The sequence below is a fragment of the Physeter macrocephalus genome, chromosome 21, assembly GCF_002837175.3.
Source record: "Physeter macrocephalus isolate SW-GA chromosome 21, ASM283717v5, whole genome shotgun sequence".
NCBI lineage: Eukaryota > Metazoa > Chordata > Mammalia > Artiodactyla > Physeteridae > Physeter > Physeter macrocephalus.
The window spans coordinates 79,732,983-79,760,837 of NC_041234.1; the positions used below are offsets into that span (position 1 = coordinate 79,732,983).

Here is a 27,855-nt window from a genome sequence, read left to right on the forward strand (position 1 = left end):
TACCAAATGTAAAATAGATAGCTAGTGAGAAGCAGCCGCATAGCACAGGGAGATCAGCTTGGTGCTTTGTGACCACCTAGACGGGTGGGATAGGAAGGGTGGGAGGGAAACACAAGAGGGAGGAGATATATGTATATGTATAGCTGATTCATTTTGTTATAAAGCAGAAACTAACACACGATTGTAAAGCAATTATACTCGAATAAAAATCTTTAAAAAAAATAATCATGTACCACAATGTTCATTGCAGCACTATTTACAATAGCCAGGACATGGAAGCAACCTAAGTGTCCATCGACAGATGAATGGATAAAGAAGATGTGGCACATCTATACAACGGAATATTATTCAGCCATAAAAAGAAACAAAATTGAGTTATTTGTAGTGAGGTGGATGGACCTAGTGTCTGTCATACAGAGTGAAGTAAGTCAGAAAGAGAAAAACAATTACCGTATGCTAACACATATATATGGAATCTAAAAAAAAAACGGTTTTGAAGAACATACACGCAGGACAGGAATAAAGATGCAGACGTGGAGAATGGACTTGAGGACACGGGGAGGGGAAAGGGTAAGCTGAGATGAAGTGACAGAGTGGCATTGACATATATACACTACCAAATGTAAAATCGATAGCTAGTGGGAAGCAGCCGCATAGCACAGGGAGATCAGCTCAGTGCTTTGTGACCACCTAGAGGTGTGGGATAGGGAGGGTGGGAGGGAGATGCAAAAGGGAGGGGATAATGGGGATATATGTATATATATAGCTGATTCACTTTGTTATACAGCAGAAACTAACACAACATTGTAAAGCAGTTACATGCCAATAAAAATGTTAAAAAAAAGAACAAAAAAATCATTAAAATCAAATGAGTGGCCATTTTACACCCACCAGGTTGGCAAAAATGTTAAAGTTTGATAATAACAAATGTTGCCAGCAGGTGGAGCAATTGGAAATGCTAGTAAGTGTAAATTGGTACACAGCATTAGGAAAAGTTAGTCATTAGGAAAAGTTAGGCATCATCTAGTAACATTGAAAGTGCCCATACCCTATAAACCAACAATTCCACTCTTAAGTAAAGATCCTAGAGACGTCTGTAGTTATATACACTACTAAGAATATTCGTGGTAGCACTGTTTAGTAACAGTCAAAACCTGGAAACAAGCAGAATGTCCCTAAAAGTTTTCATGGATAAATTGTGGTATATTCACACAATAGTACATACAAAAATAAAAGTGAAATAAACAAACAACACTATACACATACTTGAACGGCCAAAATTCATAACACTGACAACATCAAATGCTGGCAAGGATGTGGAGCAGCAGGAATGCTCATTCATTGCTGATGGGAATGCAAAATGGTAGAGCCACTTTGGAAGGCAGTTTGGCAGTTTCTTACCAAACTAAACCATATGCTTACTATACAATCCAGCAATTGTGCTCCTTAACATTTATCCAGAGGAGTTTAAAACTTATGGCCACATAAAAACCTGCACACAGATGTTTATAACAGCTTTATTCATAACTGCCAAAGCTTGGAAGCAATCCAGATGTCCTTCGGTAGATGAATGGATAAATAAACTGTGATAAATCCTGACAATGGAATTCAGTGCTAAAATGAAATGAGCCACAAAAAGCCATGGAGCAACCTTAAATGCACATTACTAAGTGAAGGAAGCCAATCTGAAAAGGCTACATACTGTATGATTCCAACTATACGACATTCTGGAAAAGGCAAAACTATGGAGATAGTAAAAGATCAGTGGTTGCCAGAGGTTGGGCAGGGTGGCAGAATAGGCAGAGCACAGAGGATTGGGGGGTGCAATGAAACTACCTTGTATGATACTATAATGGTGGATACCTGTCATTATACATTTGTCCAAACCCATACAATATACAGCCCTAAAAGTGAACCCTAAGGTAAACTGGACTTTGGGTGATAATGATGTATCAATATAGATTCGTCAGTTGTAACAAATGTACCACTCTGGTGTGGGATGTTGATAATTGGTGAGGCTATGTACCTGTGGCAACAGGGCGTATATGGGAATTCTCCCATATCTTCCTCTCAAATTTGCTGTGAACCTAAAACTTCTCTAAAAAACATCTTTTTAAAGTAAATTGATCACAGTTTAGAAAAATGAAATAACTACAACTACCTGCAACAATATGGATGAATCTCACAAATAATATGAAAGAAGTAGTCACAATTCCAAGTATATAAAGTATATACAGTTCAAATATCTGTAAAATAAAACTGTGCTGTTTAGGGATGCTTATACGGAATGTTAGGGAACCGTTGACTGAAACTGCCCTCCCTGGCCAGGCAGGATAATAACTGCTTGCATGAGTTATCTCACAACAGGCGGTCCTGATAAGGAACATAGAACTGACAAGCTACAGCCAGCCAGAAGAATTCAGGAGGGGCCAAAAGGAGGGAGGAAATGCCAGCCCATAATATGTCTGCCAACCTCCCAGAAACTTCACGCTGGAATCTATCTTGGCTGAGAGATGCACACGCCACCAGGAAGGACCCTGAGTCAGACCAAATATGGGCACAGGCAAGATGACTGGCCAGAGAAAACCAGGAAACTAACCTCACCACCATAAACCCTGAGACTGCGAGCCATGTGGCAGAGCAGTTCTCAGGTGTTTCCTTACCCTGTTGCCCAGGTGCTCCTCCCCAGTAAAGTCTTTTGCTTTGTCAGTATGTGTGTCTCCTCGGACAATTCATTTCTGAGTGTTAGACAAGAGCCCACTCTCGGGCCCTTGAAGGTGTCGCCCTTCCGGTAACAAGAAGATAAATCTATAAAGAAAAGTAAAGAAATGATATCATAATAGTCAGGATAGGAGTTATCTCTAGGATGGGTGGAGGAATGTCATCAGTGAGGGGCCTGGAGTGCAGGAGGACTAGGGGTGAGGGTTATCAAGATGTTGCATTTCTTGTCTTGGGTGGTCATTACATGGGCAATAGCTTTATAAATGTTCTTTTAACTGGCAGTTCTCTTCTGAATGCTTCTCTTTTCCTAATGAAATAGAAAGTAAGGTCATGAACTGGGACTGAATATGGGGGAGGAGGTGTTGAAGATTTGAGGAAAAGGAAGATAGTATGAAAGAAACAGAGAAGTTGGAGAGGGAACAGAATAGAGAAATACAGTATTTTTTACCTTATTCTTTTAGGAAAACTTTTCACTTTTTTCCTGAGTTATCATGCTTTTTATCTCCTATATAACATGATTTTATTAACTTTAATATACTACACTATATGCAGTTATCCCAAACACATTATTAAATTATAATGCTGTTTAATGTTTAAAACTAAATGTTAAAAGCAAAATTAAGTCTTCATAAACCATATACTTATGATAACAGTTGTAATACATTAGTTACTTATTATTTCACCTTGAGCGTTAGGAAGCTGATGTAGTTCATATTTAGACAAAAATACACAGAGCTCAGACAGGGATTTTTATTCTTTTTCTTTCAACTTTTTGTACCAAGTAGCTTTAGTGTTAACTTCTATATTTTATAAGTTTTAAACAGATGTAGGTTTTTATTACCTCTTTATTTTATTGATCTCAAGTCCAAAGGCCATTTTTTAAGTGGCAGAAAATATAATATTAACACCACAAAACTAATTATTGATATTTAAAATTACTAGAAAACCATTACGCTCTTAAATTTTACTTAAGAGTGTAATTGGCACAGTTACAGAAATTTTAATTCTGTAATAACTGTGCCAGTGTCATAAAGACAAAGCTCTTAGTCTTTTTAAAAGAATTTGAATCTACAAATATTGAATCTAGAAATATTAAAAATTGCAACTCAGATAGTTCAGGAAAAAATACCATGTGTGTGTAGACAGAGAATGAGTGCTCAAATAATAAAGCAAATGGTGTAAAGTGTTAATAGTAGGTGACTTTGGGTAAAGGGTTTATGGGTATTCTTTAAACTCTACTTATGCTGGCAACTTTTCTAGAAGTTCAAAAGTATTTCTAAATAAGAAGTTTAAATGAAGAACTGACACATGGAGACACAGTGACATAAATGGAAATGGACAGTGTACTTGGAAATAAATGCATCTCTTGAATAAAAAAAGTGGGGGAGTACGATAGTTTATCCCCTTCTTTTCAGCTTAAAAACCAAAGCCATTAGCTAAGTAATGATTTTTGTAAACACTTTTTTTCATTCTGAAAGCTAGCCTTTAAATAGAAATAGCTGCTCTTCTACTTTTCCTTCCCTTGTACAAACTCTGTGTTTCCCATACTTGAATCTGCAAGCAGAGTACTGTCCCACCCCATCTAAGTCTGCACAGGGATCAGACATGGGAACTCATCTGCAGCGATTCTGGACCAGCCATTTTCTGTTGACCTCGCTGGCAAATGCTTTCTGATCTCATATTGCTTATAGCTGTGTCTTTAATTTCTTTGATATTCAGTGAGGAATCCCCACAGCTAGGATCTACAGTCAGATCATTATAAATGACAATTTTGGTTTGGTAAGGAGGTGCAAGTGGAGATCATTACATGATAACATCTATAAGGGAAAAACTGCAACATATGTCATCTTGGAAATCCTCAAAATTCCAGAGTTAAAATGAATCGGACCATTAGGCAATGTCTCTGTGAAATTTCAGATCCTACAGTGTTGTCAACAACAAACATGTCACCAATAACACAAACTCATCAAATGTCCCAGTGGAAAGTCATCTTTAATTATTGTTGTTATTATTATCAGCAACAGCAGCATCATTATCATTAGCACAAAACTAAATCCACTAATAAAGCAAAAACCACACCCCAAAGGCAGGTCTTAATGACAGTGAATCAATAACATTATCTTCATGTACAAGGGACAGCACCCTGAGGATAAAGACCATATCACAGCTTGATAATCAATTCAATAATTTAGCCAACATTATTGAGCACCTAAGCACAATGGGAGATTTTAAAATGTGTACAAGAATCCCTGCTTTCAAGGAGTTTTACAGTCTAGTAGGAGGTATTGAAGAACATTAAGAACACAGGACCACATGAAATCAGTGACATAATGGAATCAGTGCCACATATGAATATTGGAGAGGGGCATCACACGAGACTAATGTCACATTCAGTTAGGGGCAATCACATTCAGTTAGGGATAATCAGAAAAGGCTCCTTAGAGAAGGTGGCATCTGAGCTGGGCTTTGAGAAACTGGAAGGATTTTGGCAGACTGGCATGTGGAGAATGGGTATTGCAGGTGGAGAAAATAGTGTGGGCCAAAGCATGGCCATGGGTAAGCTAGTGGCATGTTTGGGGAGGGAACAATAGTCCAGTTTGTCTAGGATATAGGATCTATGTAAGTGGGAAAGGTGTGATAAAATGCTACAAGTTTTATGGGGACCATATTTTGAATGGCTCTGAATGACAGGCTATAATTTCAGATCTTTAACTTATGTCACAGTAACTATATTTATCCACAGCAATAAAATATGCAATTATTTATGAAGAGATATAGTCATTTCAGTTCCAGATTTCTTAGGGAAACTCAAGTGGTTTCTAGGCAATGTTATTGCCTTGCTATCAAAAATGTCCCAGCATTTAACACCAATCAACCTATAGTAGAATTTTCTATTCTGCATGCAACTAAACCTCTTCCCTCAAAGTCTATTCTTCCCATCGATCCAGGGACCACACTTCTTCCCACTCCCACCAGTTCTTGTGGCACATGATCAGTTGAGGCAAGTCTAACTCAGGATTTCCAGCCATAACTGCTACCCTGAAACTAGTACCCATAGCCATGAGAAGTGAGAGTGGTGGTGGCAGGAGTAGTGAACAATGTCATGAAAATGTAGCCATCTGAGAAAGTCTACGGAATCCCCATCCTAAGAGTCAAGCTTAGTTCTCTGAAATTGGAATTCCTGGTCCTCCACTCAGTTTGGTCCAGAGGACAACTGGAGGGGTCCCAGAACTCACAGTGCCTAATTAAGGTCATCTTTTAGAGTTTCCTCTTATTCACATCTTTTAGAGTCAGTGAATTCCTTAAAGGAATGACATTTCATGGGGGTTACAAGTTACTTAAAGGCTTTCTGGGTCTGAGCCTGTTGAAGCTGTGGATAGACCGGGGTGAATTTCTTTTGCTAACCAAGGAACACTGTTGGCTTTGTCTTTGCCCAACAGGCTGGTAGTTGGGAACTTCTCGAGTGCACTGACAGTTGAAAGATGCTAAAGAATAGTTGTATTAGGTGACCAAGCTAAAGAAGTAAGCTATTTAAACCAACCCAGGAAGGCTTAGAATAACAAGTTGCCATGGCCACACTGCCTGCAGCTAGTCAGTCTTTCAGCTCTTTCCTGGAACGATACCTCCTCTGGAGGAAGTCATGGATAGCAGTAGTGATGCCCCATGTCACGCTGGACCTTAGGATGACCAGGGAACCTCCACGGTAGATCAGGAACACCTTTCGGCCCCGAGTGTCCCACACGTCCTGGGCAGAGGCCCACAGGCTTGGCATGCTCTGCCAGCCAATATGGGACTGCATATTGGCAACTAGCACAATCAGAGGATACAGAACTAGGCAGGTGATTGTTCCATTGACACTCCCAGACACCAAGGCAGGAACCCAATGGGGCAGGCCTTGCTCTGCCAAGCTATCCTGAATGGGATCCTTGAAGGAGAAATACAGAGCACTCCCCAGGCTGTTCCTGAGAAGGACAGGCCAGAAACCGCGATAGTAACCCAGTGACAGCCGCCCCCAAAGCCCATAAGAGTGGAATTCCTTGAGAATGCTGAAGGTGCTGGGAAAGCGAGCTTGCTTGCGACCATCCTGGAGCACATTTTGCACCCTTTCAAAGGGGCTGAGTGCCACAGCCTCCACTACACCAGACATGAGCCCTGCAGCCCAGCGGTGTCCCAGGGAGTGTGGCCCAACAGGGGAGAGACAATACAGCAGGCTATCATAAGTCCCAAACAGCAGAGTCCCTTGCAATGTCTTGGAGAGAAGAGGCGGGTAGATTCCCCGGTAGAAGTATTGAGGGCCTTCATGCCAAAGCTGCCGCACAGCCTCTGACACCGCCACAGCATGGATCTGTTGCCGGAACACAACCTTATAGATAGGAAAGGTCAGAAAAGTAGACATAAAGTTGGAAACGGCCCCAAGGGTGTAGGCCTGGGAGTGCCAACTTCTCTTTCCTGGAGACTCTGTTCGTGTCCAGTGCTGAAGCTCCTTCCCAGGAGAGTGGTTCTGTTCCCCCATGCTGAAGATAACTGGGTGCAGAAGGAAGAGATTGGCAAGAGTGGAAAAAAAAGAGGTTAGACTGACCAATGAAATCTGTTGGTGAGCAATTTCATTGCTTAGTTAGAAACAGAGTTCCAAGAAACTCAGCTCTAAGGAAACAAGCAACTTGGGGCGGGGGGGGCCAGTTTCTGAGAAACAAGTGCACTCTTAAGAAAGAATTCATCCACTTTAAATTAAAACAAAGGCAGTGAGTTTTGCTGAACAGAGACACCTCTACAGTGTTTTTCTGATCCAGCAAATACTCTCGTATTCAAAGAAGGTTGAAGGTTGAAGAAAATAAAATTGGGAAAGGAGGGCTCTGAAACCTTACTGCATTCACCACATGAAATCTTGCATTTGATAAACTGGTAAAATGATAAGTTGCTATCCTCTTTCCAAAAAGTGGCACTATCTTGTAGAGATAGAAAAGCATTCAAAAGTTGTAGTGCAGTACTTTCTCTAAAAGTTGGTAGTAAATTTAGGGAGCGGGGAATCTCCTTGCCTCTCTTTCTGCAGATTCCTGACGATGTGGTAGCTGTTTCATGGCAACACCCCGCCCCCATCTCCCATTTGAGGAACAGAAAGATTAGCTGTTCCTGGAAGTTTAGCATGAAAAGGCTCCGTACCTGACAGTTTCCAAGCTTAACCTTGTAGACCTGTAGCTATATAACAGTGCAGGGGTTCTCATCGTACATGCTACTGACATTTGGGGCCAGATAATTCTTTGTCATAGGTGCCTGCCATGTGCATCGTGCAATGTTTAGCAGCATCCTGGCCTCTACTCACTGGATGCCAGTAGCACAAGTTGTTACCTACCCAGCTCTGACAGACAAAAATATCTAAGAACATTGCCATATGTCCCCGGGGTGTAGGGAGGAGGTAAAATTGCCCCTGGTTCAGAACCACTATACTAGAGGGAAGAGGCCGTTCAAGGATTCCAAAATATTGGTCCTACCCCAGAATGGTCTGGGGCAGATGGAGATGTATGAAAGTTAACTGGGGAGCCAGGGTCCATGAAGGAAATTTGGGATCAAGAAGAAATGAATGCTCAGTGCAGATCTGAGAACCTGAGGGAGTTTGTCAGGAAAGAACATGGGGTGAGAGGACAGGGTGTGCTGTTCGGGGGATGGTGTGTGGAGGAGAGGAACAGGAAACTGTGTGGGTAGGGGAGGCGGGGAGAGGGGAACAGGGCATGATGGTCAGGCAGGGGACTCACATCTAGATCGACAGGAAGCCTGGTAGGAACTGCAGACCCAGGGGTTTCACACAGAACCCTGGGCTGTGTGGTCCCAAGAGGAGAGGGGTGTTGCGGCTCTAATTACGCTAGCCTGTTCAATCGAAACAAAGGGGTCCCTCAGGCTGAGGCACTGAGGGAGGGCTAGAGGCCAGGCACTGCAAGAAGCCCACTGCAGCCTTCCCTGGGCTGCCGCACTCAGAACCTGCCTTGAAGTGCTTCTCCTTCCAGAATCACCCCCCTTAAGCTCCTCCCTGGTTCTTGTTCCTGCTCCATCCATGACTCCACAACCGACCTTACAATCCACCTCAGCCACAATCTCTCTAGGTGGAGGGGGGTGGAGCCAGTCTCCTGTGCTCTGCCTCCACCCCTCCCCCACCCCCAGCAGTCCAGGTGTGCCTTAAACCTCAGCTCCTTAACCCTCATGGCCAGAAGGAGGCTGGGAGAGCTCCTCTGCCTTGGACCCTTTAGCTGAGAACTGGCCAGGAGCAAAGGCTCAAGAGGCCCACTCCTTGCATCCCTCTGGGACACTTCTGGGCCCCTGGCAGCCACCTCCATCTCTCTGGAGCCAAAGGGGACCCCTCCCGCACGCCTGGGCAGGAGGTAGCTCCAGTCAGGCCCCCAAAGCCACAGGGGCACCTGATATTACCCAGCATTCCTACCAAGGATTTCTTCCCCAAGTTTTACCTGCACCTACGTAAGGTCAGGTGGCGAGGGAAACGTTTGTTCCCCTTCTATCTCAGAGTGCAGTAATGTTCCACTTCCTCCCCACATTTTCCTGAGTAACCTGTAAGCATGTGTTGATTGACTGCATAGGGAGGGCTGACATAGCAGAAAGAAAACTGGGCTAGAATTTGGCAGACCAGAATTCTCAGTGCCAGTTCTCTTATCAACTTCTTGTGTGACCTTTCGAAATATATTGACATCTTGGAGTGTAATGCATCTCAGTTGTAAAATCAGCAGACAGGGAGGAATGCTCTCTAGGCATCCTCATACTTTGCATGTGGCAGGCGGCTGACGTGGGGGAATTCAGGCCAGTATTTGACAGAGGAATTGTGCTTTTTCTATCCCTGGTTCCTTCTGCCATTTTTGCCAGTCGTTTTCAGGGATTAAAGCTGAACAATAATTTAGAAACAATTTACCTTAAATATCTGTCATCATTTTATAAATCTAATTCTTCCTGTTTTATGCGGGAGGGGAGTCTACTTTACTGCCATGTGTTTTTCCATTAAAATGCTAGCCTTTGGGGGCACACAGACCTAAGCCTGAATTCTCCCTCTACCACTTGCTTAGTTGTGTGACCTTAGGCAAGACACTTCCTCAGTCTCAGTTTCTTCAGCTACAAACTAAGGACAATAGACCTCCCTCAAAAGGTTGTTGCAAAGATTAACAAAATAAAATGAGATAAAGTGGTTGACCATCCCTGGCATGGTGGCCTCAGTAAACAGTATTTTTTAAAAAAAGATGCTTCCCGACCTCCTCATCTGTGAGGATGCTGCAGACACTCCTGCAGGATACTCAGAACCAGATGAAGTGGTATCTTGTGTTCACATCAGAGGCAAGGAAGACCTTACTTCTGTGAATGCAAAGGTGTTATATAAACAATCCAGGACAGCCTGGCCCCTTAAACAAGAATTTCTAAATAGAGGCCACAGAATGAGTCTGGAGTCAGCCTACAGCAGTTACCCCCGGACCCCATGATGTGCCTCCCGTGCTTACAGCCTAGTAATGTGAGCGAAGGGGATTCCAGACTCCCCTGGCCAGTCTAGTCCAGATGCACAGCTTGCATGACTGCACCAAGATCCAGCCCTACATTTCTCTGTTCATTCCGGCATCCTTCAGCCAGCTCACAAACACATATTGATCATCTACGAAATCACTGTAGGTAAGTCACTGTGGAGGCAGAGGTGAACAGGACTTGGTACCTGCCCTCGAGGGCTTGGGAATCTAGTGGGGGAGACAGGTCAACCATGAGCTAAACTATACTGGGAGGTAAAATAAAGCATACACTACTCAAGGTCAGAGCAAAACGTAAGAGCAATTTATTTCACCTAGGATAGGGAGCAGCCAAAAATTTTTCTGAGGAGGGGCATCTGACTTGATCCTTAACCAGTGAGCAGGCTCCCGTTAGGTGGAGGAGTGACGGCAGGAGCTCTAGGCTGAGGAAGAGGCCTAAGGCACAGATGCCTAAAACATGAGTGGTACCTGGCTCTGGATACAGGCTGTGGGAAGAAGAGAGATCTGTGGGTGACAGAGACGAGCCAATGTAAAATGAGGGCCTTGTTTGTTTTCCCACTGCAGTGCATTATAGCATAACGATACAGCCTCTGGAGTAAGACAGCCCTGGGTTTGAATTTCACTGTGCCACTTCCTAGCTTTATGACCTTAGCCAAATCTCTTCTACTCTCTGAGCCTCAGTATCCTTATCTGTAAAATGATTGTCATGAAGGTTTCATGTTATGAAGTATATAAAATGCTTAGTGCATTACCCGGTATACAAGTTGGTCCATAAATTATATTAGTAGCTTGATTTAAAAAAAAAATGAGATCCCAGTAATATAGGTAAGATTACAACAACATTGTTTTAAAGGCTGAAATCAGTCTAATGCACTGGGTCGTCTGCAGAGTACATTTTAAATTGTTTGTTTGAAATGAACCTATCTACGAAACAGAAACAGAATCACGGACATAGAGAACAGATTGGTGGTTGCCAAGGGGGTGGGGATTGGGAGAGGGATAGCGTGGGAGGTTGGGGTTAGCAGATGTAAGGTTTTATGTATAGAATGGATAAACAACAAGGTCCTACTGTACAGCACAGGGAACTATATTCAATATCCTATGATAACCCATCATGGAAAAGAATATATAAAAAAAGAATGCATATATATGTACAACTGAATTACTTTGCTGTACAGCAGAAATTAACACAACATGGTAAATCAACTATACTTCAATTTAAAAATATTGATAAAAAATAAAAGGAAGGAAGATTTTTTTTTTAATATCTTGTTTGGAAGACAACAGAGAATAGTCCTTCATGGGCTTTGGAGTCTGACAGCCCCGGACTAGAGTCCCAGTGCCTGCACTTACAAGGTGTGTTAACCTCCCTGAAACTCAGTTTTCCTATCTGCAAAATGGGATAACAATGCCTGTCTCAACAGCGCTGCTGAGAAACTTAAATAAGATAACAGATGGAAAGTTCCTGGCACAGAGGAGGCAGGCAGCCAAGGGCAGCTATTGTTGCTTCAACTAATAGCTTTACCTCTCTAACCTTCAGGCTTTTTAGGTTTCTTTGTTGAAATTGGAAAATGTGGTCTCATTAGAGCCATGAATTGGAACACACTCCCATACACAAGGCCAGAGATCAGGGATGCCCTATATCTAATTGGAGCTAGCTTAGCAAATCTTCCTCCCAGTCTTGCAGGAAGAGACCCTCACTTTGTTCTAATGGCCCAATCCAGGCACCGGTACACAATCTGTTTCCTTCCACTATTTTCTGTCAGAGCTATGAGATCTATTCTTTGTCCTATTTGATCCCACACCCACCAGGTCCAACTGCAGATCACCTACTTTGGCGATGAAGCCAATTTAAACACAGAACAAGAATCTGCAAGAGACCCAGGGTCAGATGTCATGATATTGAGAAGCAGAAGCAAGAGTCTGAAGGAGACCCTAGAGCTGCTGCTAGCATCACCCCTGATTGTGTGAAGTGAGCCCTCTCTTTACTTCCTCCACCCTCCAACTCCCCACACTCTTCCATCCACGAACAAGCCCACAGTCCTCAGATGGAAGGTGCTTCATCTCCAAATGTGTATTCTTTTTTTTTTTTTTTTGTGGTACGCAGGCCTCTCACTGTTGTGGCCTCTCCCGTTGCGGAGCACAGGCTCCGGACACGCAGGCTCAGCGGCCATGGCTCACGGGCCTAGCCGCTCTGTGGCATGTGGGATCCTCCTGGACCGGGGCACGAACCTGTGTCCCCTGCATCGGCAGGCGAACTCTCAACCACTGCACCACCAGGGAAGCCCAAATGTGCATTCTTTACTCCAAGGAACTCTAGGTATTGAGGTAGTCAATAAGAAAGCAGAAAGGAGAAGGTGAAGTACACAGGTTGAAGACAACCCGACAGCAGTCGAAGGGCATCAGATTGTTCACTTGCTTCGACACATCAGGAGTCAAGAACAAGCCCTGAAAGGGGGCTCCTAACCACAGTCTACCTAAGGGAAGTAAGACCTGCTCTTCAAGAACCAGAAATCATGGAAAATGGTACAGATTTCTCTGCCCCTGGCTTCACAGCCCATTCACTCTGGACAGCCCTGCATGCCGTTTCCATGGAGTTGCTCCTTCTCTGGGGCCAGTGATGCCAAATCCAGCAAAGGAGAGGTCCCCTCAAGAGCTCACAGAAGGGCAACCTAGCAACGTGTCCTCAAGCCAAGAAATGAAAGAGCTATATCAGCGGCAGAGAGCTGTAGTTCGGGGGTTAGGTCAAATTGTGTTTCATTTCTCACACTTCTTCCTCAAGTACAAGTTGAGAGAGAAAATGTTAGTCAGAAAGATTGTAGGGGAGTGGTCCTTAACCATTTCTGGGCCACAGACTCATTTGAAAATCTACAAAGCTAAGACTCAGAAGAATATACAGAGTCCAACTTCTAGTCTTTGCAAACAATTTCAGGAAGGACCCTAGATAGGAAACTCTGCTCCGGAGTTACATTTCACGACAGATATGGTAGGGACAGATATATTGGCCACAGCCCTATTTACTTATTACCACCAGCATAACGTGGTGTCTCCAGCAGTTGTTCACAAACCTCTCTACACCTCAGAATTAACTACAGCACTGGTTAAAAATATAAATCATCCTCCCCAGCCCTAGTCCTAGTAAATCCGAATCCCCCAGAGGTAGAGCTTAGGAATCTACATTTCTAACAAGCTTTTCAAAATGATTCTGAGGCAGCCAGCCTTGTACCCATACTTTGGTTAACAGCATGGATTCTGGTGTCAGGGAGACAGGATACAAGTTTTGGCTTCACCTTGTAATTTCAGGCAAGTCATTTCACCTCTCTGAGTCTTATCTCCTTTGGGGGTCATAAGATGTAAAAATAACTTTTTACTTAAAGAAAAAGCAGGCAGCTTGTTGTAGTGTAAAAATGAGAAAGAAAAGTGCCTCAGTTTCCTCTTCTGTACAATAGGTACCATAAAAGTTCCCTACCTCTTCCCCACTGCCCTCTTCCCCACTGCCTCCCCAAGCCCTCTCTCAGCACTACCGGCACACCAAGACTGCTGTTGAGCTGGTTTAAGACCACCCGCTTAAAAAATGCCCCCAAGGCAGCTCAGCGGGGCAAATCGTTGGCATCTGGAGAACAGACTTGGGTGTAAAACCGGATGCTGATACTTATTTGCTGTATGATGTCGGGCAAGACGCCTAACCTTTCTATGACTGTTTCTTCATCTGCAAAATGGAGATGATAGTCCTTGCTCACCCGTTCTATATAGTAGTTCCAAGTGGGCCTTCCCATCTCCACTTTGGCTTTGGCTTTTCTCAACTAACCCTCAATCTGAGAGTAGAGAGGAGTGTTTACAAGGGGCAGCCTTTGAAATCAGTCAAGTCGACTTGGGTGTGAGCTCGTAGCTCTGCACTTCCTAACCATAGTGACTGGATGCTTAAGTCCCGTCTCTGTTAAATGGGCATACTGCTACTCCTTCACAAGGCTGCTGAGACGAACAAATGAGATGTCCGTGCAAGCGCGTTTGCACGCAGAAAGCGCTCAGTAAATGATTTTCCTCCCTTCCCCCTATACAAAGGTGAGGAACTCTTATTGTTCACTTGATTTCTGTCCCACCTCGTGTTGAAGGCATCCGGTCTCAAAGCGCGGAGGACCACAGAGGTGTAAGGGAAGGAGAAAGGAAGCGAGGGGGAAGCAGCAAACTCACGGGTAAAATGCAAATCGGCCCAGTCCGAGAGTCCGAGCTGGACTTGACACCGCACCGGCTCCCGCGCCTGTGTGCCGCAGCCCCAGCCGGCCGTCTCCCCCTTTTTGCTAGCAATGGCCTCGGGCAGGAGGCTGCGCGGGGAGGCCGCCCCCTCGCCCCGTTGATTGGCCGCGCCGCCCGACTCATCTTGCTCTTTTGTCTCAATGGGCAGAGGCTAAAAGAAGCGGCGGCTGCTGGGAGGGCCCAGCGGGTGGGCGGGGGCGGCCGCTGCTGCCTTGGGAACCGCGCTGCCTCGACTCGGCTACCCTTAGCTGGGCGAAGCGGCTCCGTCTGGCGGCTCCGGGTCGCTTAGCGGCTGAGGAGGCGTCATCTTTTTCCCCTGCAGGGCCACGGTGACCGGAAGGCGGCATCCACAGCTGTCCACGCCGAAGCATGGGCTGCTGGTAAAGAAAGGGGGCGCGATTGCCAGGCCCAGAGAGAGGAAGGAAAAGCCCCATCAGGACTGGACGGCTCCGCGTTTGGGGAATCGGGGACTGCGAGGCAGGGGAAGGAGCACTCCCGCGACCCCGCTGCGCTGAGGAAGGAGGTGTTTTCCACTGGATGCTGCCGAATAGGTAGGATTTGCCAGGATTGGCGGGAGGGCATTTTCAGGAGGTGGTAATGGGGCGGGAAGGGTGGGGGGAATCGCAAGCTATCTGCCTTGAACCCCCTTTGCATCTCCTGGTCCCTTCCTGGTGAGGGATATGTGGGTGTGCGTGTCCAACTCCCATTCTCTTTCTCCGTGGCAGGCCATCAAAGCCGAATCCGAACTTGAATTCTGTGCGGCTGATTGCGGAGCTGGTAGGCCAACGATTTCCCGGGGTGGGGTGTGGAGAAATCGCTTTGGCTTGTATTCACAAGGTGGGAGAGGGAATTTTCCGTCTGGCTACAGCGGAGGAGGGGTCGAGGGAGCAGGATGAGGGATGAGACTGCTTCTGACCCTTCCCTTCCCTGCCCTGCCCTCCGCGATGGTCCTGAGGACTGGGATCTGCAACCTCATATGGACAGAGGTAGACCTACCTTGGAATCGAGCTTTCTCACGGAGGCACCTGTTGCAGAGACTGAACGTGAAATAAAGGCGCACACTTGTTTCTGAGCTCATATAAGAATCTTGAGAAGTAACAGGGCAAACTTTGAGAAGAGGGTGTAGTTGAGACATGAGACCATGAGTTTAATGGAGATCTTACTTGCTACCACAAATCTGGGAGACTTAGACCATTGTACTCTATTTTCAGAGCCCAATATCGGCTCCACATACTGACTATTTCACCTAGAATTCTAAGCAACAGTTGCTCTCCCACCTGGAGGACTGGCAGGAGGGGATGGTTGTAGCTCTGAAAAGCACCCTGCTAGCACGGGGACACCCATTAGCTCCTGAGGGTTGTAATTGCCAGTTTCCTGCAGGATATTTTCAAGGCAGTGGACAAATGGAAAATGTACCTCAGGGTGTTCAGGAAGGTAAAGAAAGCGGCCGCAGAATGCTTTCCTGCAGTCTACTACCTTACTGACCTTCCCCTCCGCCTTTTCTTTACAGTCCCTACTGAGATACAAGGAAGGCAGAGTCCAGAAACTTTGCTTTGGGGATTTCTCCTGCGGATTAGGCTTTTCTAAAAAGTCTGAGCATTTTGTTATATTCAGATAGACGATCATCATCCGTCATGTCTAGCATCATTGCACGTGTGGGTAATAGCCGGCGGCAGAACACATCCTTGCCACCTTGGGTCCATTCCATGTTGAGGTCCCTAGGGAGGAGTCTTGGTCCTTTAAGGGCCAATATGGCAGAAAGAAACATGAAGTTGTTCTCGGGAAGGGTGGTGCCAGCCCAAGGGGAAGAAACCTTTGAAAACTGGCTGATCCAAGTCAATGGGGCCCTGCCAGATTGGAATATGTCTGAGGAGGAAAAGCTCAAGCGCTTGATGAAAACCCTTAGGGGCCCCGCGCGGGAGGTCATGCGTTTGCTGCAGGCGGCCAACCCCAACCTAAGTGTGGCAGATTTCTTGCGCGCCATGAAATTGGTGTTCGGGGATTCTGAAAGCAGTGTCACTGCCCATGGTAAATTTTTTAACACTTTGCAGGCACAAGGGGAGAAAACCTCCCTTTATGTGATCCGTTTAGAGATGCAGCTCCAGAATGCTATTCAGGCAGGGATCATAGCTGAGAAAGATACAAACCACACTCGCCTGCACCAGCTCCTTTTAGGGGCAGAGCTGAATGGGGACCTACGCTTCAGGCTGAAGCATCTTCTCAGGATGTATGCAGATGATCCGGGGCGGCTTCCCAATTTCCTGGAGTTAATCAAGATGATAAGGGAGGAAGAGGATTGGGATGACACTTTTATGAAACGGAAGCGGCCCAAAAGATCTGAGCTAATCATGGAGAGGGCAGCAAGCCCTGTGGCATTTCAGGGCCCCCAGCCAATAGCCATCAGCACTGCTGATTGCGACGTGATAGAGGTAGATGATACCCTCAATGACTCAGATGAGGATGTGATCCTGGTGGAGTCTCAGAACCCTCCACTTACATCCACAGGTGTCCCCCCATTCAGAGTCAGGGCCAGACTTCAGGCTCAAATACTGGTGATCAATTCCCTAAACAGTTCCCAGGCTCAGTCTCCTTCTACCAGTGGTGGTTCTGCATATAAGAATGATGGTCCTGGGGATATACGTAGAGGCAGGAAGAGAAAATATACAGTCCGCTGTTCATACTGTGGTGAGGAGGGCCACTCAAAGGAAACCTGTGACAATGAGAGCAACAAGGCCCAGGTGTTTGAGAATGTGATCATCACCCTGCAAGAGCTGACACATACAGAGGAGAAGAAGTCGAAAGAGGTCCCTGGTGAACACAGTGACCTCTCTAAGCCACAGTAAGGAGCTAGACCCAGCCCTAAGTGAACCCTTAACTGTATTCAGAGACTGGTGATGGGGAAAACAGGGGAGGGGGTGGGGGAGGCTTCTATGTGCATGAATTAATCCACAAAGTGACTTTCATTGGGGAAGGAGAGGTTGTGAATACCAGCAAAATGCAGAGGACAGCCTGACCTCTATCCCTGCTCCCCCCTCCATCTGCCTAAGGATCTATTCTGTGTGTGTGTCTATTTCCTTGATGACTTTATTCTTTTTGCGAAAGGAGTATAAGTCATTGTTAAACCTTCAAAAAATGAAGGAAAATACAAAAGTAAAGTAAAAATTACCTGAAACTCTCCATCCTTGTATAACCATTGTCAGTCCTTGGATAAATGTCCTTCTAGATATTTCCCTATTCCTGCGTACCAAGATAGATAATAGATAAAAGTGATCAGATGTAAGCGCTCTTCTATTCTGTGTATTTTTGCACCAAGCAATGTATGTTGTGGATTTTTATGTCAATTAATATATATAATCATCAAGTTTACTGTCTCTGTGTGTGATATTACTTTTAGGAATATAGAAGGAAAATAATAAGAAAACTAGATATAGAAACTATAAATGGGGGAAGCTCATACTGTGAAGTGGTGGTTTATCAACCTCATTTAAGATGAGGAAAAGAGAAGCTGAGAGGAGCTGACTATCTTCCAAAGAGTCCCTTATCACAACTGACCTTTCTCCTATATCACAGAGTCAAATTTGCACCCACTAGTTAATAACGCCCCAATGCTTTCTTAGCTAATGCATCTTGAGAAATCTGATGATAGGACAGGGTGGGAGCAAAAATGAGAAATGGGTATTTCAGGGGCTCCATTCCTGTTCACTTTGGCAAGGGGTGGCTCTCCCTTCCCTGTGCAGATTCCCTAGATTGCTGCTACTACTGCTTCTGGACACCACCTGGTGGCAACAACAAGACTGTCCTTTGGGTTGACACTACCCTCTGGCTCCTCCCCAATTACAGAGAAAGCAGCTACTTATGAGAGTTCAGTACCAGGAGGCTTGGCACGGCCCAAGCCTTACCCTAGCTACATGCTAGGGTACACCAGAAGCCCAAGGACTCCCAGCTAACCTCCCCCTGACCCAAGAAATGGGAATCACCAGGGAAAGATGAAAAGCAATCTGGATGCCAGGGCATGTGAAAACACGGGAATTAGAAAGCCAGAAAGCCCACATAGCCTTTCAGAACTGAGGGCATTAATAGGGGAGAGACCTTCCTGGACACCTGATCCTGCCCCATCTCATGGCTTCAGATTGGAGATGATTTTTTAAAATGACTTACATGACCTCAGTCCTTGAGGGTCCCATGTTCTTTGTAGATATATCATTAGTTCCTATCCTTGTGAACAGGACAAGGTTGGTAGGGGGATGATTTCATTTAAGTCAGGGTGTGGAGTGAAATGAATGCAGACCTGAGGGAGTTTGTCAGGAAAGAACATGGGGTGAGAGGACAGGGTGTGCTGTTCGGGGGATGGTGTGTGGAGGAGAGGAACAGGAAACTGTGTGGGTAGGGGAGGCGGGGAGAGGGGAACAGGGCATGATGGTCAGGCAGGGGACTCACATCTAGATCGACAGGAAGCCTGGTAGGAACTGCAGACCCAGGGGTTTCACACAGAACCCTGGGCTGTGTGGTCCCAAGAGGAGAGGGGTGTTGCGGCTCTAATTACGCTAGCCTGTTCAATCGAAACAAAGGGGTCCCTCAGGCTGAGGCACTGAGGGAGGGCTAGAGGCCAGGCACTGCAAGAAGCCCACTGCAGCCTTCCCTGGGCTGCCGCACTCAGAACCTGCCTTGAAGTGCTTCTCCTTCCAGAATCACCCCCCTTAAGCTCCTCCCTGGTTCTTGTTCCTGCTCCATCCATGACTCCACAACCGACCTTACAATCCACCTCAGCCACAATCTCTCTAGGTGGAGGGGGGTGGAGCCAGTCTACTGTGCTCTGCCTCCACCCCTCCCCCACCCCCAGCAGTCCAGGTGTGCCTTAAGCCTCAGCTCCTTAACCCTCATGGCCAGAAGGAGGCTGGGAGAGCTCCTCTGCCTTGGACCCTTTAGCTGAGAACTGGTCAGGAGCAAAGGCTCAAGAGGCCCACTCCTTGCATCCCTCTGGGGCACTTCTGGGCCCCTGGCAGCCACCTCCATCTCTCTGGAGCCAAAGGGGACCCCTCCCGCACGCCTGGGCAGGAGGTAGCTCCAGTCAGGCCCCCAAAGCCACAGGGACGCTCAACATTCTCTGACTCTTGTAGGTTTGTAGCCTCCTTTGCATCCTTCTCTAAATCTACCCTTGGAGGGAATCTGCCCACTCATTTATCCTAGATTAAAATATTACTCTTTCTGCTCACCTTTTCTCAATTTTACCCTATAAACACTTGTTGAATTATTTACCCAAATAAAGTTTATGCTGTCATAATTTCTTTCTGGGACCAGGTAGAGTAAAAAGAAAAATAAATAAATGCTACACCTACCAGGGCCTTCCTTTTCACTGGAGTTAGCTCGGGGGTTCAGTATAGACCACTGCTTTGAAATCCTCTAATTCATTCCTTTTACTTCCCGCCCCCAGTCCTTCTCTATGTCATATGAACTTGAAGTTGTCTAAATTTTTATTTCACCAAAATGATGCATACCCGATACTTTATTTCACTTTGTGTGACACTGTCTTTTCCTTATTTGGGAAGTATGTATTTTCCCTATTTGGAAGAGATGGGAGACCTGGGCATTCAGATCAGTCTGAGGGTTATAGCCAAAAAAAAGCTTTCAAATAATTTTGTGTCTGATAGCCTTCATTTAAGATTATGGGTTTTCTCCCTTCCTTTTTCCCTTCAGTCTCATTAGATGCTAAGAGATGAAATGAGTCTTTTGTCAGGAGAAACAAGCCTTTGAATGACCTTTTGTTGCATTATCTCCCTCCTTCTAGATACTATCTTCCCTTGGTTTCCATGACACCTGTCTCAGTTCCCCCCCTAAGATCTTTTCGGTGCCTCTTTCTCAGTCTCCTTTGCTGAATCTTCTTTCTCTTCCTGATCGTTCCATAATAATAGTGATAAAAATTAAAATCACCACAACTGTGATTTATTGAAAGCTTATTACATGTCAGGAACCCTTGTTCTAAGCCCTTTAAATGCAGTATAGCTCTTTAATCCTCATAGCAACCTCAGAGGATAGCTACTCCTATTACTTTCTATTTCTAATTTACTATTAATATTAATTTAATTACTATTAATTGCCACATATTTAGATTACCACAGTGCACTAGATGCATTCCCTGTGCTATACAGCAGGTACCCATCAGATGTCCATTTTATACATAGTATCAATAATGTATGTGTGTCAATCCCAGTCTCCTAATTCCTCCCACCCCACCCCTTTCCCCCTTGGTATCCACTCATTTGTTCTCTCTGTCTGTGTCTCTATTTCTGCTTTGCAACTAAGATCATCTATACCATTTTTCTAGATTCCACACATATGTGTTATTATACAATATTTGCTTTTCTCTTTCTGACTTACTTCACTCTGTATGACACTCTCTACGTCTGTCCACATCTCTACAAATGACCCAATTTCATTCCTTTTTATGGCTGCATAATACTCCATTGTATATATGTACCACCTCTTCTTTATCCATTCTTCCATCGATGGACATTTAGGTTACTTCCATGTCCTGACTGTTGTAAATAGTGCTGCTATGAATATTGGGGTGCATGTGTTTTATTGAATTATGGTTTCCTCTGGGTATATGCCCAGTAGTGGGATTGCTGGGTCATATAGTAGTTCTATTTTTAGTTTTTTAAGGAACCCCCTACTGTTTTCCATAGTGGCTGTATCCATTTACATTCCCACCAACAGTGTATGTGAGGGTTCCCTTTTCTCCACACCCTCTCCAGTATTTATTGTTTGTAGATTTTTTGATGATGGCCATTCTGACCGGTGTGAGGTGATACCTCATTGTAGTTTTGATTTGCATTTCCCTAATGATTAGTGATGTTGAGCATCTTTTCATGTGTTTGTTGGCAATCTGTATGTCTTCTTTGGAGAAATGTCTATTTAGTTCTTCTGCCCATTTTTTTTTTTCCCGGTATGCGGGCCTCTCACTGCCATGGTCTCTCCTGTTGCGGAGCGCAGGCTCAGTGCCCATGGCTCACAGGCCCAGCCGCTCCGCGGCATGTGGGATCCTCCCGGACCGGGGCACGAACCGGTGTCCCTTGCATCGGCAGGTGGACTCCCAACCACTGCACCACCAGGGAAGCCCCATTTGGGTTTTTTTTTACATTTTATTAAAAATTTTTTTTTATTTTTAAAATTTTTAAAATCTTTATTGGAGTATAATTGCTTTACAACGTTGTGTTAGTTTCTGTTGTACAACAAAGTGAATCAGCTATAAGTATACAAATATCCCCATATCCTCTCCCTCTTGAGACTCCCTCCCATCCTCCCTATCCCACCCTTCTAGGTCATCACAAAGCATCAAACTGATCTCCCTGTGCTATGCAGCAGCTTCCCACTAGCTATCTATTTTACATTTGGTAGTGTATATATGTCAATGTCACTCTCTCACTCCATCCCAGCTTCCCCTCCCCCACTGTGTCCTCAAGTCTGTTCTCTAGGTCTGCGTCTTTATTCCTGCCCTGCCACTAGGTTCATCAGTACCATTTTTTTAGATTCCATGTATATGCGTTAGCATACGGTGTTTGTTTTTCTCTTTCTGACTTACTTCACTCTGTATGACAGACTCTCGGTCCCTCCACCTCACCACAAATAACTCAGCTTCATTCCTTTTTATGGCTGAATAATATTCCATTGTATATATGTGCCACATCTTTATCCATTCATCTGTCGATGGACATTTAGGTTGCTTCCATGTCCTGGCTATTGTAAACAGTGCTGCAGTGAACATTGTGGTACATGTCTCTTTTTGAATTATGGTTTTCTCAGGGTACATGCCCAGTAGTGGGACTGCTGGGTCATATGATTGTTCTAGTTTTAGTTTTCTAAGGAACCTGCATACTGTTCTCCATGGTGGCTGTATCAATTTACATTCCCACCAACAGTGCAAGAGGGTTCCCTTTCCTCCACACCCTCTCCAGCATTTATTGTTTGTAGATTTTTTTATGATGGCCATTCTGACTGGTGTGAGGTGATACCACATTGTGGTTTTGATTTGCATTTCTCTAATGATTAGTGATGGTGAGCATTTTTTCATGTGTTTGTTGGCGATCTGTATGTCTTCTTTGCAGAAATGTCTATTTAGATCTTCTGCCCATTTTTGGATAGGGTTGTTTGTTTTTTTGATATTGAGCTATATGAGCTGCTTGTATATTTTGGAGATTAATCCTTTGTCAGTTGCTTCATTTGCAAATATTTTCTCCTATTCTGAGGGTTGTCTTTTCATCTTGTTTATGGTTTCCTTTGCTGTGCAAAAGCTTTTAAGTTTCATTAGGTCCCATTTGTTTATTTTCATTTTAATTTTCATTACTCTAGGAGGTGGGTCAAAAAAGACTTTGCTGTGGTTTATGTCAAAGAGTGTTCTGCCTCTGTTTTCCTCTAAGAGTTTTACAGTGTCTGGTCTTACACTTAGGTCTTTAATCCATTTTGAGTTTATTTTTGTGTATGGTGTTAGGGAGTGTTCTAATTTCATTCTTTTACATGTAGCTGTCCAGTTTTCCCAGCACCACTTACTGAAGAGGCTGTCTTTTCTCCATTGTATATTTTTGCCTCCTTGTCATAGATTAGGTGACCATAGGTGCATGGGTTTATCTCTGGGCTTTCTATCGTGTTCCACTGATCTACATTTCTGTTTTTGGGCCAGTACCATACTGTCTTGATTACTGTAGCTTTGTAGTATAGTCTGAAGTCAGGGAGCCTGAATCCTCCAGCTCCATTTTTCTTTCTCAAGATTCTAATTGCTTGTTGATGGTATATAGAAATATAATTGATATTTTGATATTGATTTTGTATGCTGATTTTGCTAATCTCTCTTAATAATTGTGAATTTTAATCTGTAGCTTCTTTAGGATTTTCTGCATACACAAGCATATCATCTGCAAATAATAACTGCTTTATTTCTTCTTTTCCAATCCACATCCATTTAATTTCTTTTTCTTGCCTTCCTGCACTGGCTAGGACCTAGAATGCAAGACATGGTGATGGGGGACATCCTTGTCTTATTCCTGAGCTCAACACACTTTGAACAATTCAACATTAAGTATGACATTGGCTACAGGGTTTTGATATACCATTTATCAGATTAAAGATGTTTCCTTCCATCCCTAATTTACTAAAAGTTTTTAAAATCTTCAATGGGTGTTGAATTTTATTGAATGTTTTTCTGTATCTATTAAGATGATCACATTTTTCCCTTTTACCTATTAATATGTTAAGTTACATTGTTTGGTTTTCTAGTAAGAAAATAACAGGAATCCCTGGTAAGTCCAATTTGGTCCTGATTTATTATAATTGTTAAATATTACTGGATTCAATTTGCTAACATGTTTTAGGATTTTTATATCTATGTCCACAAGAGATATTAGCCTGTAATTTTCCTTTCTTGTAATATCCTTATCAGACTGTGGTATCAAGTATTTGCTGGCCTAGTAAAATTAGTTGAGGAGTACAACCTCTTTTTTTCTATCCTCCTTTGGTTTTCTCCATTTACAAACAAGGAAAATGAGGTCCAAGGTGCTTTAAGTAGATTATTTCTCATATCTGTATTATATTCAATTACTTGCTAATAACCATGATTTATTGAACCAGACTCCTTATATATCGTTATTTCCAATGTTTCCCTATTATAAACCTGCTGAGAAGAGCATCCTCATTCACATACAGATTTGCACATGTAACCACTACTTCCTGAGGATACATTCCTAGAGGTACAGTTGAATGAAGGACTATGTTCCACAGGAACCAGAGGGAAAGGTGGCCCATGGCATGACCTACTTTGGTAGCACTGGCTCATATTCAGGGCCCTTCCTCATTTCTTAATGTGCCTGTAATACTCTTTAACCCTGAGCTACTACAGACTTTTTAAAAAATATTTATATTCTGGCCATGCCAGGTCTTAGTTGCGGCACATGGGATCTTTTAGTTGTGGCATGCGGGATCTTTAGTTGCGGCATGAAAACTCTTAGCTGCAGCATGTGGGATCTAGTTCCCTGACCAGGGATTGAACCCAGGCCCCTGCATTGGGAGCATAGCGTCTTAGCCACTGGACCACCAGGGAAGTCCCTATAGACTTTAATATGTAATATTTAAAGGTCAATTAGCTCTAAGAAATCACCAAATTACTTAAATTTTCAAACGGTTTGGGGAGTTGTATTTTAACTTTTTTAATGGAACTTTTGAAACACGCACAAAGTGTAGAAAATGGTATAATGAACGCCCATGTTCCCATCACCAAGCTTGAAGAATTATCAACATTTTGCATCTTGTTTCATCTATAATCCTTTATATTTTTAATGGGGTATTTTAAAGCAATTACTAAACAGCATATCAAATGGTATAATTCTTCTGTACTCTATCCATAGTTATATCTCCGTTTTTCCATTCCAAATATTTTTTATTGGGATAAAATTCGTGTAACATAAAATTTACCATTTTAAGTGTACAATCTAGTGGCATTTGGAATACATCCATTTTTTGAAATTTTTCTTAATTCTCAGTACATTTTTCCCAGAGGTTTGTTTACTAGTCTTTTGGACATATTCACTTTTGGTTTAGCTGACTTTTCTATTGGTTGTTTTCTACTTCATTGATTTCTACTCTTATCTTTATCGGATGTTCCCTTCTACCTTAACTAAATTCTTATACTGGACATTTGCTGCACATATTTTCAGTCTTTTTTGCAGTCTTCATTTTAAATATACACTTTGGCTTTAAATTTGCTTTTGAGTACTGTCTGAGGTGCATTCTACAAGCTTGGCTGAAAATCAGATCTTTCATTATCATTCATTTCTACATGTTTTATTATCCATTTCCAGCAGATGGAGGCACTTCTTTGGCTGAAGACCAATGGCAGATTTTAGCCTCAAGATAGTCAAAGGCTTCTGTAAACTTCTAGATCCACAGCCCCAACCACTTTACCGTCACCCTTGCTGAATACCACATCTTGAGGTACTCAACCAAAATAAAAGGGTGATTTCACTTGCGTTTTCTGGAATGAGACTACATCACCCCCTTCTTTGTTTGGCTACCCTAAATCCTCCTTTTGTGATAACACAACTACCCTCAATGACATATGGATGAAAAAGAAGATAATTACAAATTTCATTTCAAGCAGGATATGTTGCTACACTGTACCAACTAAACCATGTTCCTCAATCCAGCTTTTGGGAGTTGGGCACTGGATGAGCTGTTTGGGCACTTGCTAAGCTCTTTGAGAAGTGATATAGTGATTCCAATCTGAATACTGTACTTTGTGTAAAAGTGGCCAGTCAGGTTGCCTATGGAGGAGTTGGGCAGTTGGATCAAGAGAGGAGGGAGTTGATTTGGGCATTCTTGAAACCCTGGCTCCTTCCCTTACAAGCTGTGTGAACTTGTGCATGGTAGTTAACTTCTCTGTGCTTCAGCTTCCTCCTTGGTAAACTGGAGTAATAACAGGAAGTCCCTCAAAGGGTTGTGGTGAGAATTAAATGCATGAGCATTTGCAAAGTTTTAGAGTGCCTGGTACATTTTAAGCACTGTGCCACAGACTACCATCATAACTGCACCAAACGCTTCTCTCCAAACTTTCTGAATAGGCTTGTAGACGGATTACCTAAGCCCTCCCTCTCAGCCTCTTCACGGGAATTTTATTAAACTCAGTAGCCTTAGGCTACTTTACTCATGTGAAGGGGGGAGAGAATAAAAATCCTGTAAGAACCAAATAATTCCCCTCAGAACAGGAACTGTCTTTGCTTAGGAATACACCTGCAGGGATGCTTGTTTAGCTGGCGAGGTGAGTGAGGCTCTCTGGAACCAGATGAAATGGCCTGGGTCTAGAGGAAGATAGCAGCTATACTTCTCTACAGAAGGACCCCTGGAGAATGGGAGCTGCTAAGCCAGGGAGGTGAGGGAGACCAAGGTCCAGGAAGGAGGCTGAATGGAAGAGAAGTTTGAGTGAAACTGCCTTGAGATTCTTTTGTGTAATTTGCTGACTGGTTAATTTGTTTATTGGTTGGCCTTTAAAAAATATTTGTTTTAACATTGTTTAGTGTAGCATATGCTCAATTAAAATGAAACAGCTTTCAAACACAGAAAGAAACAAAGTAAAAGTGAAAGCTACCCCAACTCCCTGCTGTCTAGTCTGGTGTATGTTCTTCCAGATCTGCTTTTACACAAACACAAACATATATGTTCTTGTTCTTTTATATAAAATTCAGGTCATAGCAGGCACTTGGCTCTGAGATTCTCTTTCGTGTTGTCTGCTGTGTTGGGATGAACTTCCTCCACTCTCCCAAACCTTCAGTGAGATCCTGCTACCTGCCTTGTGCTGGCAGATATTTAGCCTCGGTCCTTGATTTCTATCAACAGTTTCTCTCAGTGAAAGGGAAAAATTATAGTTTTACCTCCCTACATTCATATAATGATATTAATAGAGCCACTGCTCATGGTGCCCCTACTCTGTGTCCGGCAGTCTCTTCGGTGCTTTACTTCAATTCTCACGTCACTTTCTCACAACAAGCCCTTGTAAGTCAGTCCCACTATTATTGCATGTGGGTTCACAGATAGAGGACTTGAGAGGCCCAAAAGCTAAAGAGAGGAACAATGAGTAGGAAAATAAACATATCAGAATCAGGACTCAGACCTGTAGTGTCTCTTTAAATCTTCACAATGACCTTATGAGGGAGCTGTCACCACAAAGGAGGAAGAGGGAGCTGTCACCACAAAGGAGGCAACTAAGGCTACAGAGTTTACAGAGCAAGATAAAGCCACTGAGAAACTACCAGTCCTTTCATTTCATAGGTATATCTCTTCCTGCCAAACTGATGAAAGCAAGCAAGCAAGCAAAGAGCTAAATGAATGGAGAGACATGCAGTGCTCATTGACTAGAAGACTCAATATAGTAAAGATGTCAATTCTCCCCAAAGTGATCTCTAGATTTAAAATAATTAGTATCACAATCCCAGAAAGATTTTTCATAGATATAGACAAGCTTATTCTAAAATCTGTGAGGAAAAGCAAAGTAACTATGATGGCTAAAAAATTTTTGAAAAATAAGAATAAACTGGGGAGAATCACTCTATCCAATGATAAGATTTATTATATAGCTACAGTAAATTGAGGCAGTGTGATATTAGAGGAATGAGAGATACAGATCAGAGGAAACAAATAGAGAACCCAGAAATAGACCAACACAAATACGCCCAACTGATTTTTGACAAAGGTGTAAAACAATTCAATAGAAGAATAGCTTTTTCAAAAAATGGTGCTTGAACAATTGAACATCCACAGGCAAAAAAAAAAAACTTCAACCAAAACGTCACACCAGATACAAAATTTAACTGAAAATGAATCATGGACTTAAGTATAA

General features: G+C 43.6%; 2 protein-coding genes across 2 annotated transcripts in view; one reads left to right on the forward strand and one right to left on the reverse strand.

The window, feature by feature from the left end:
- Positions 1 to 4,925: 4,925 nt before the first annotated feature.
- Positions 4,926 to 27,855, reverse strand: part of SLC25A53 (solute carrier family 25 member 53) — a 47,492-nt gene continuing 24,562 nt past the window's right edge. The window contains exon 3 of the mRNA XM_007118881.4: positions 4,926 to 7,245. Coding sequence (XP_007118943.1) covers positions 6,314 to 7,234 — 921 coding nt within the window. The 5' untranslated portion in view covers positions 7,235 to 7,245 and the 3' untranslated portion in view covers positions 4,926 to 6,313. The remainder of the gene's footprint in view (positions 7,246 to 27,855) is intronic.
- Positions 15,569 to 17,756, forward strand: ZCCHC18 (zinc finger CCHC-type containing 18). Its single transcript, XM_028482573.1, has one exon. It carries the CDS (start codon positions 16,115 to 16,117, stop codon positions 17,321 to 17,323), a length of 1,209 nt encoding a protein of 402 aa, XP_028338374.1. The 5' UTR covers positions 15,569 to 16,114; the 3' UTR covers positions 17,324 to 17,756.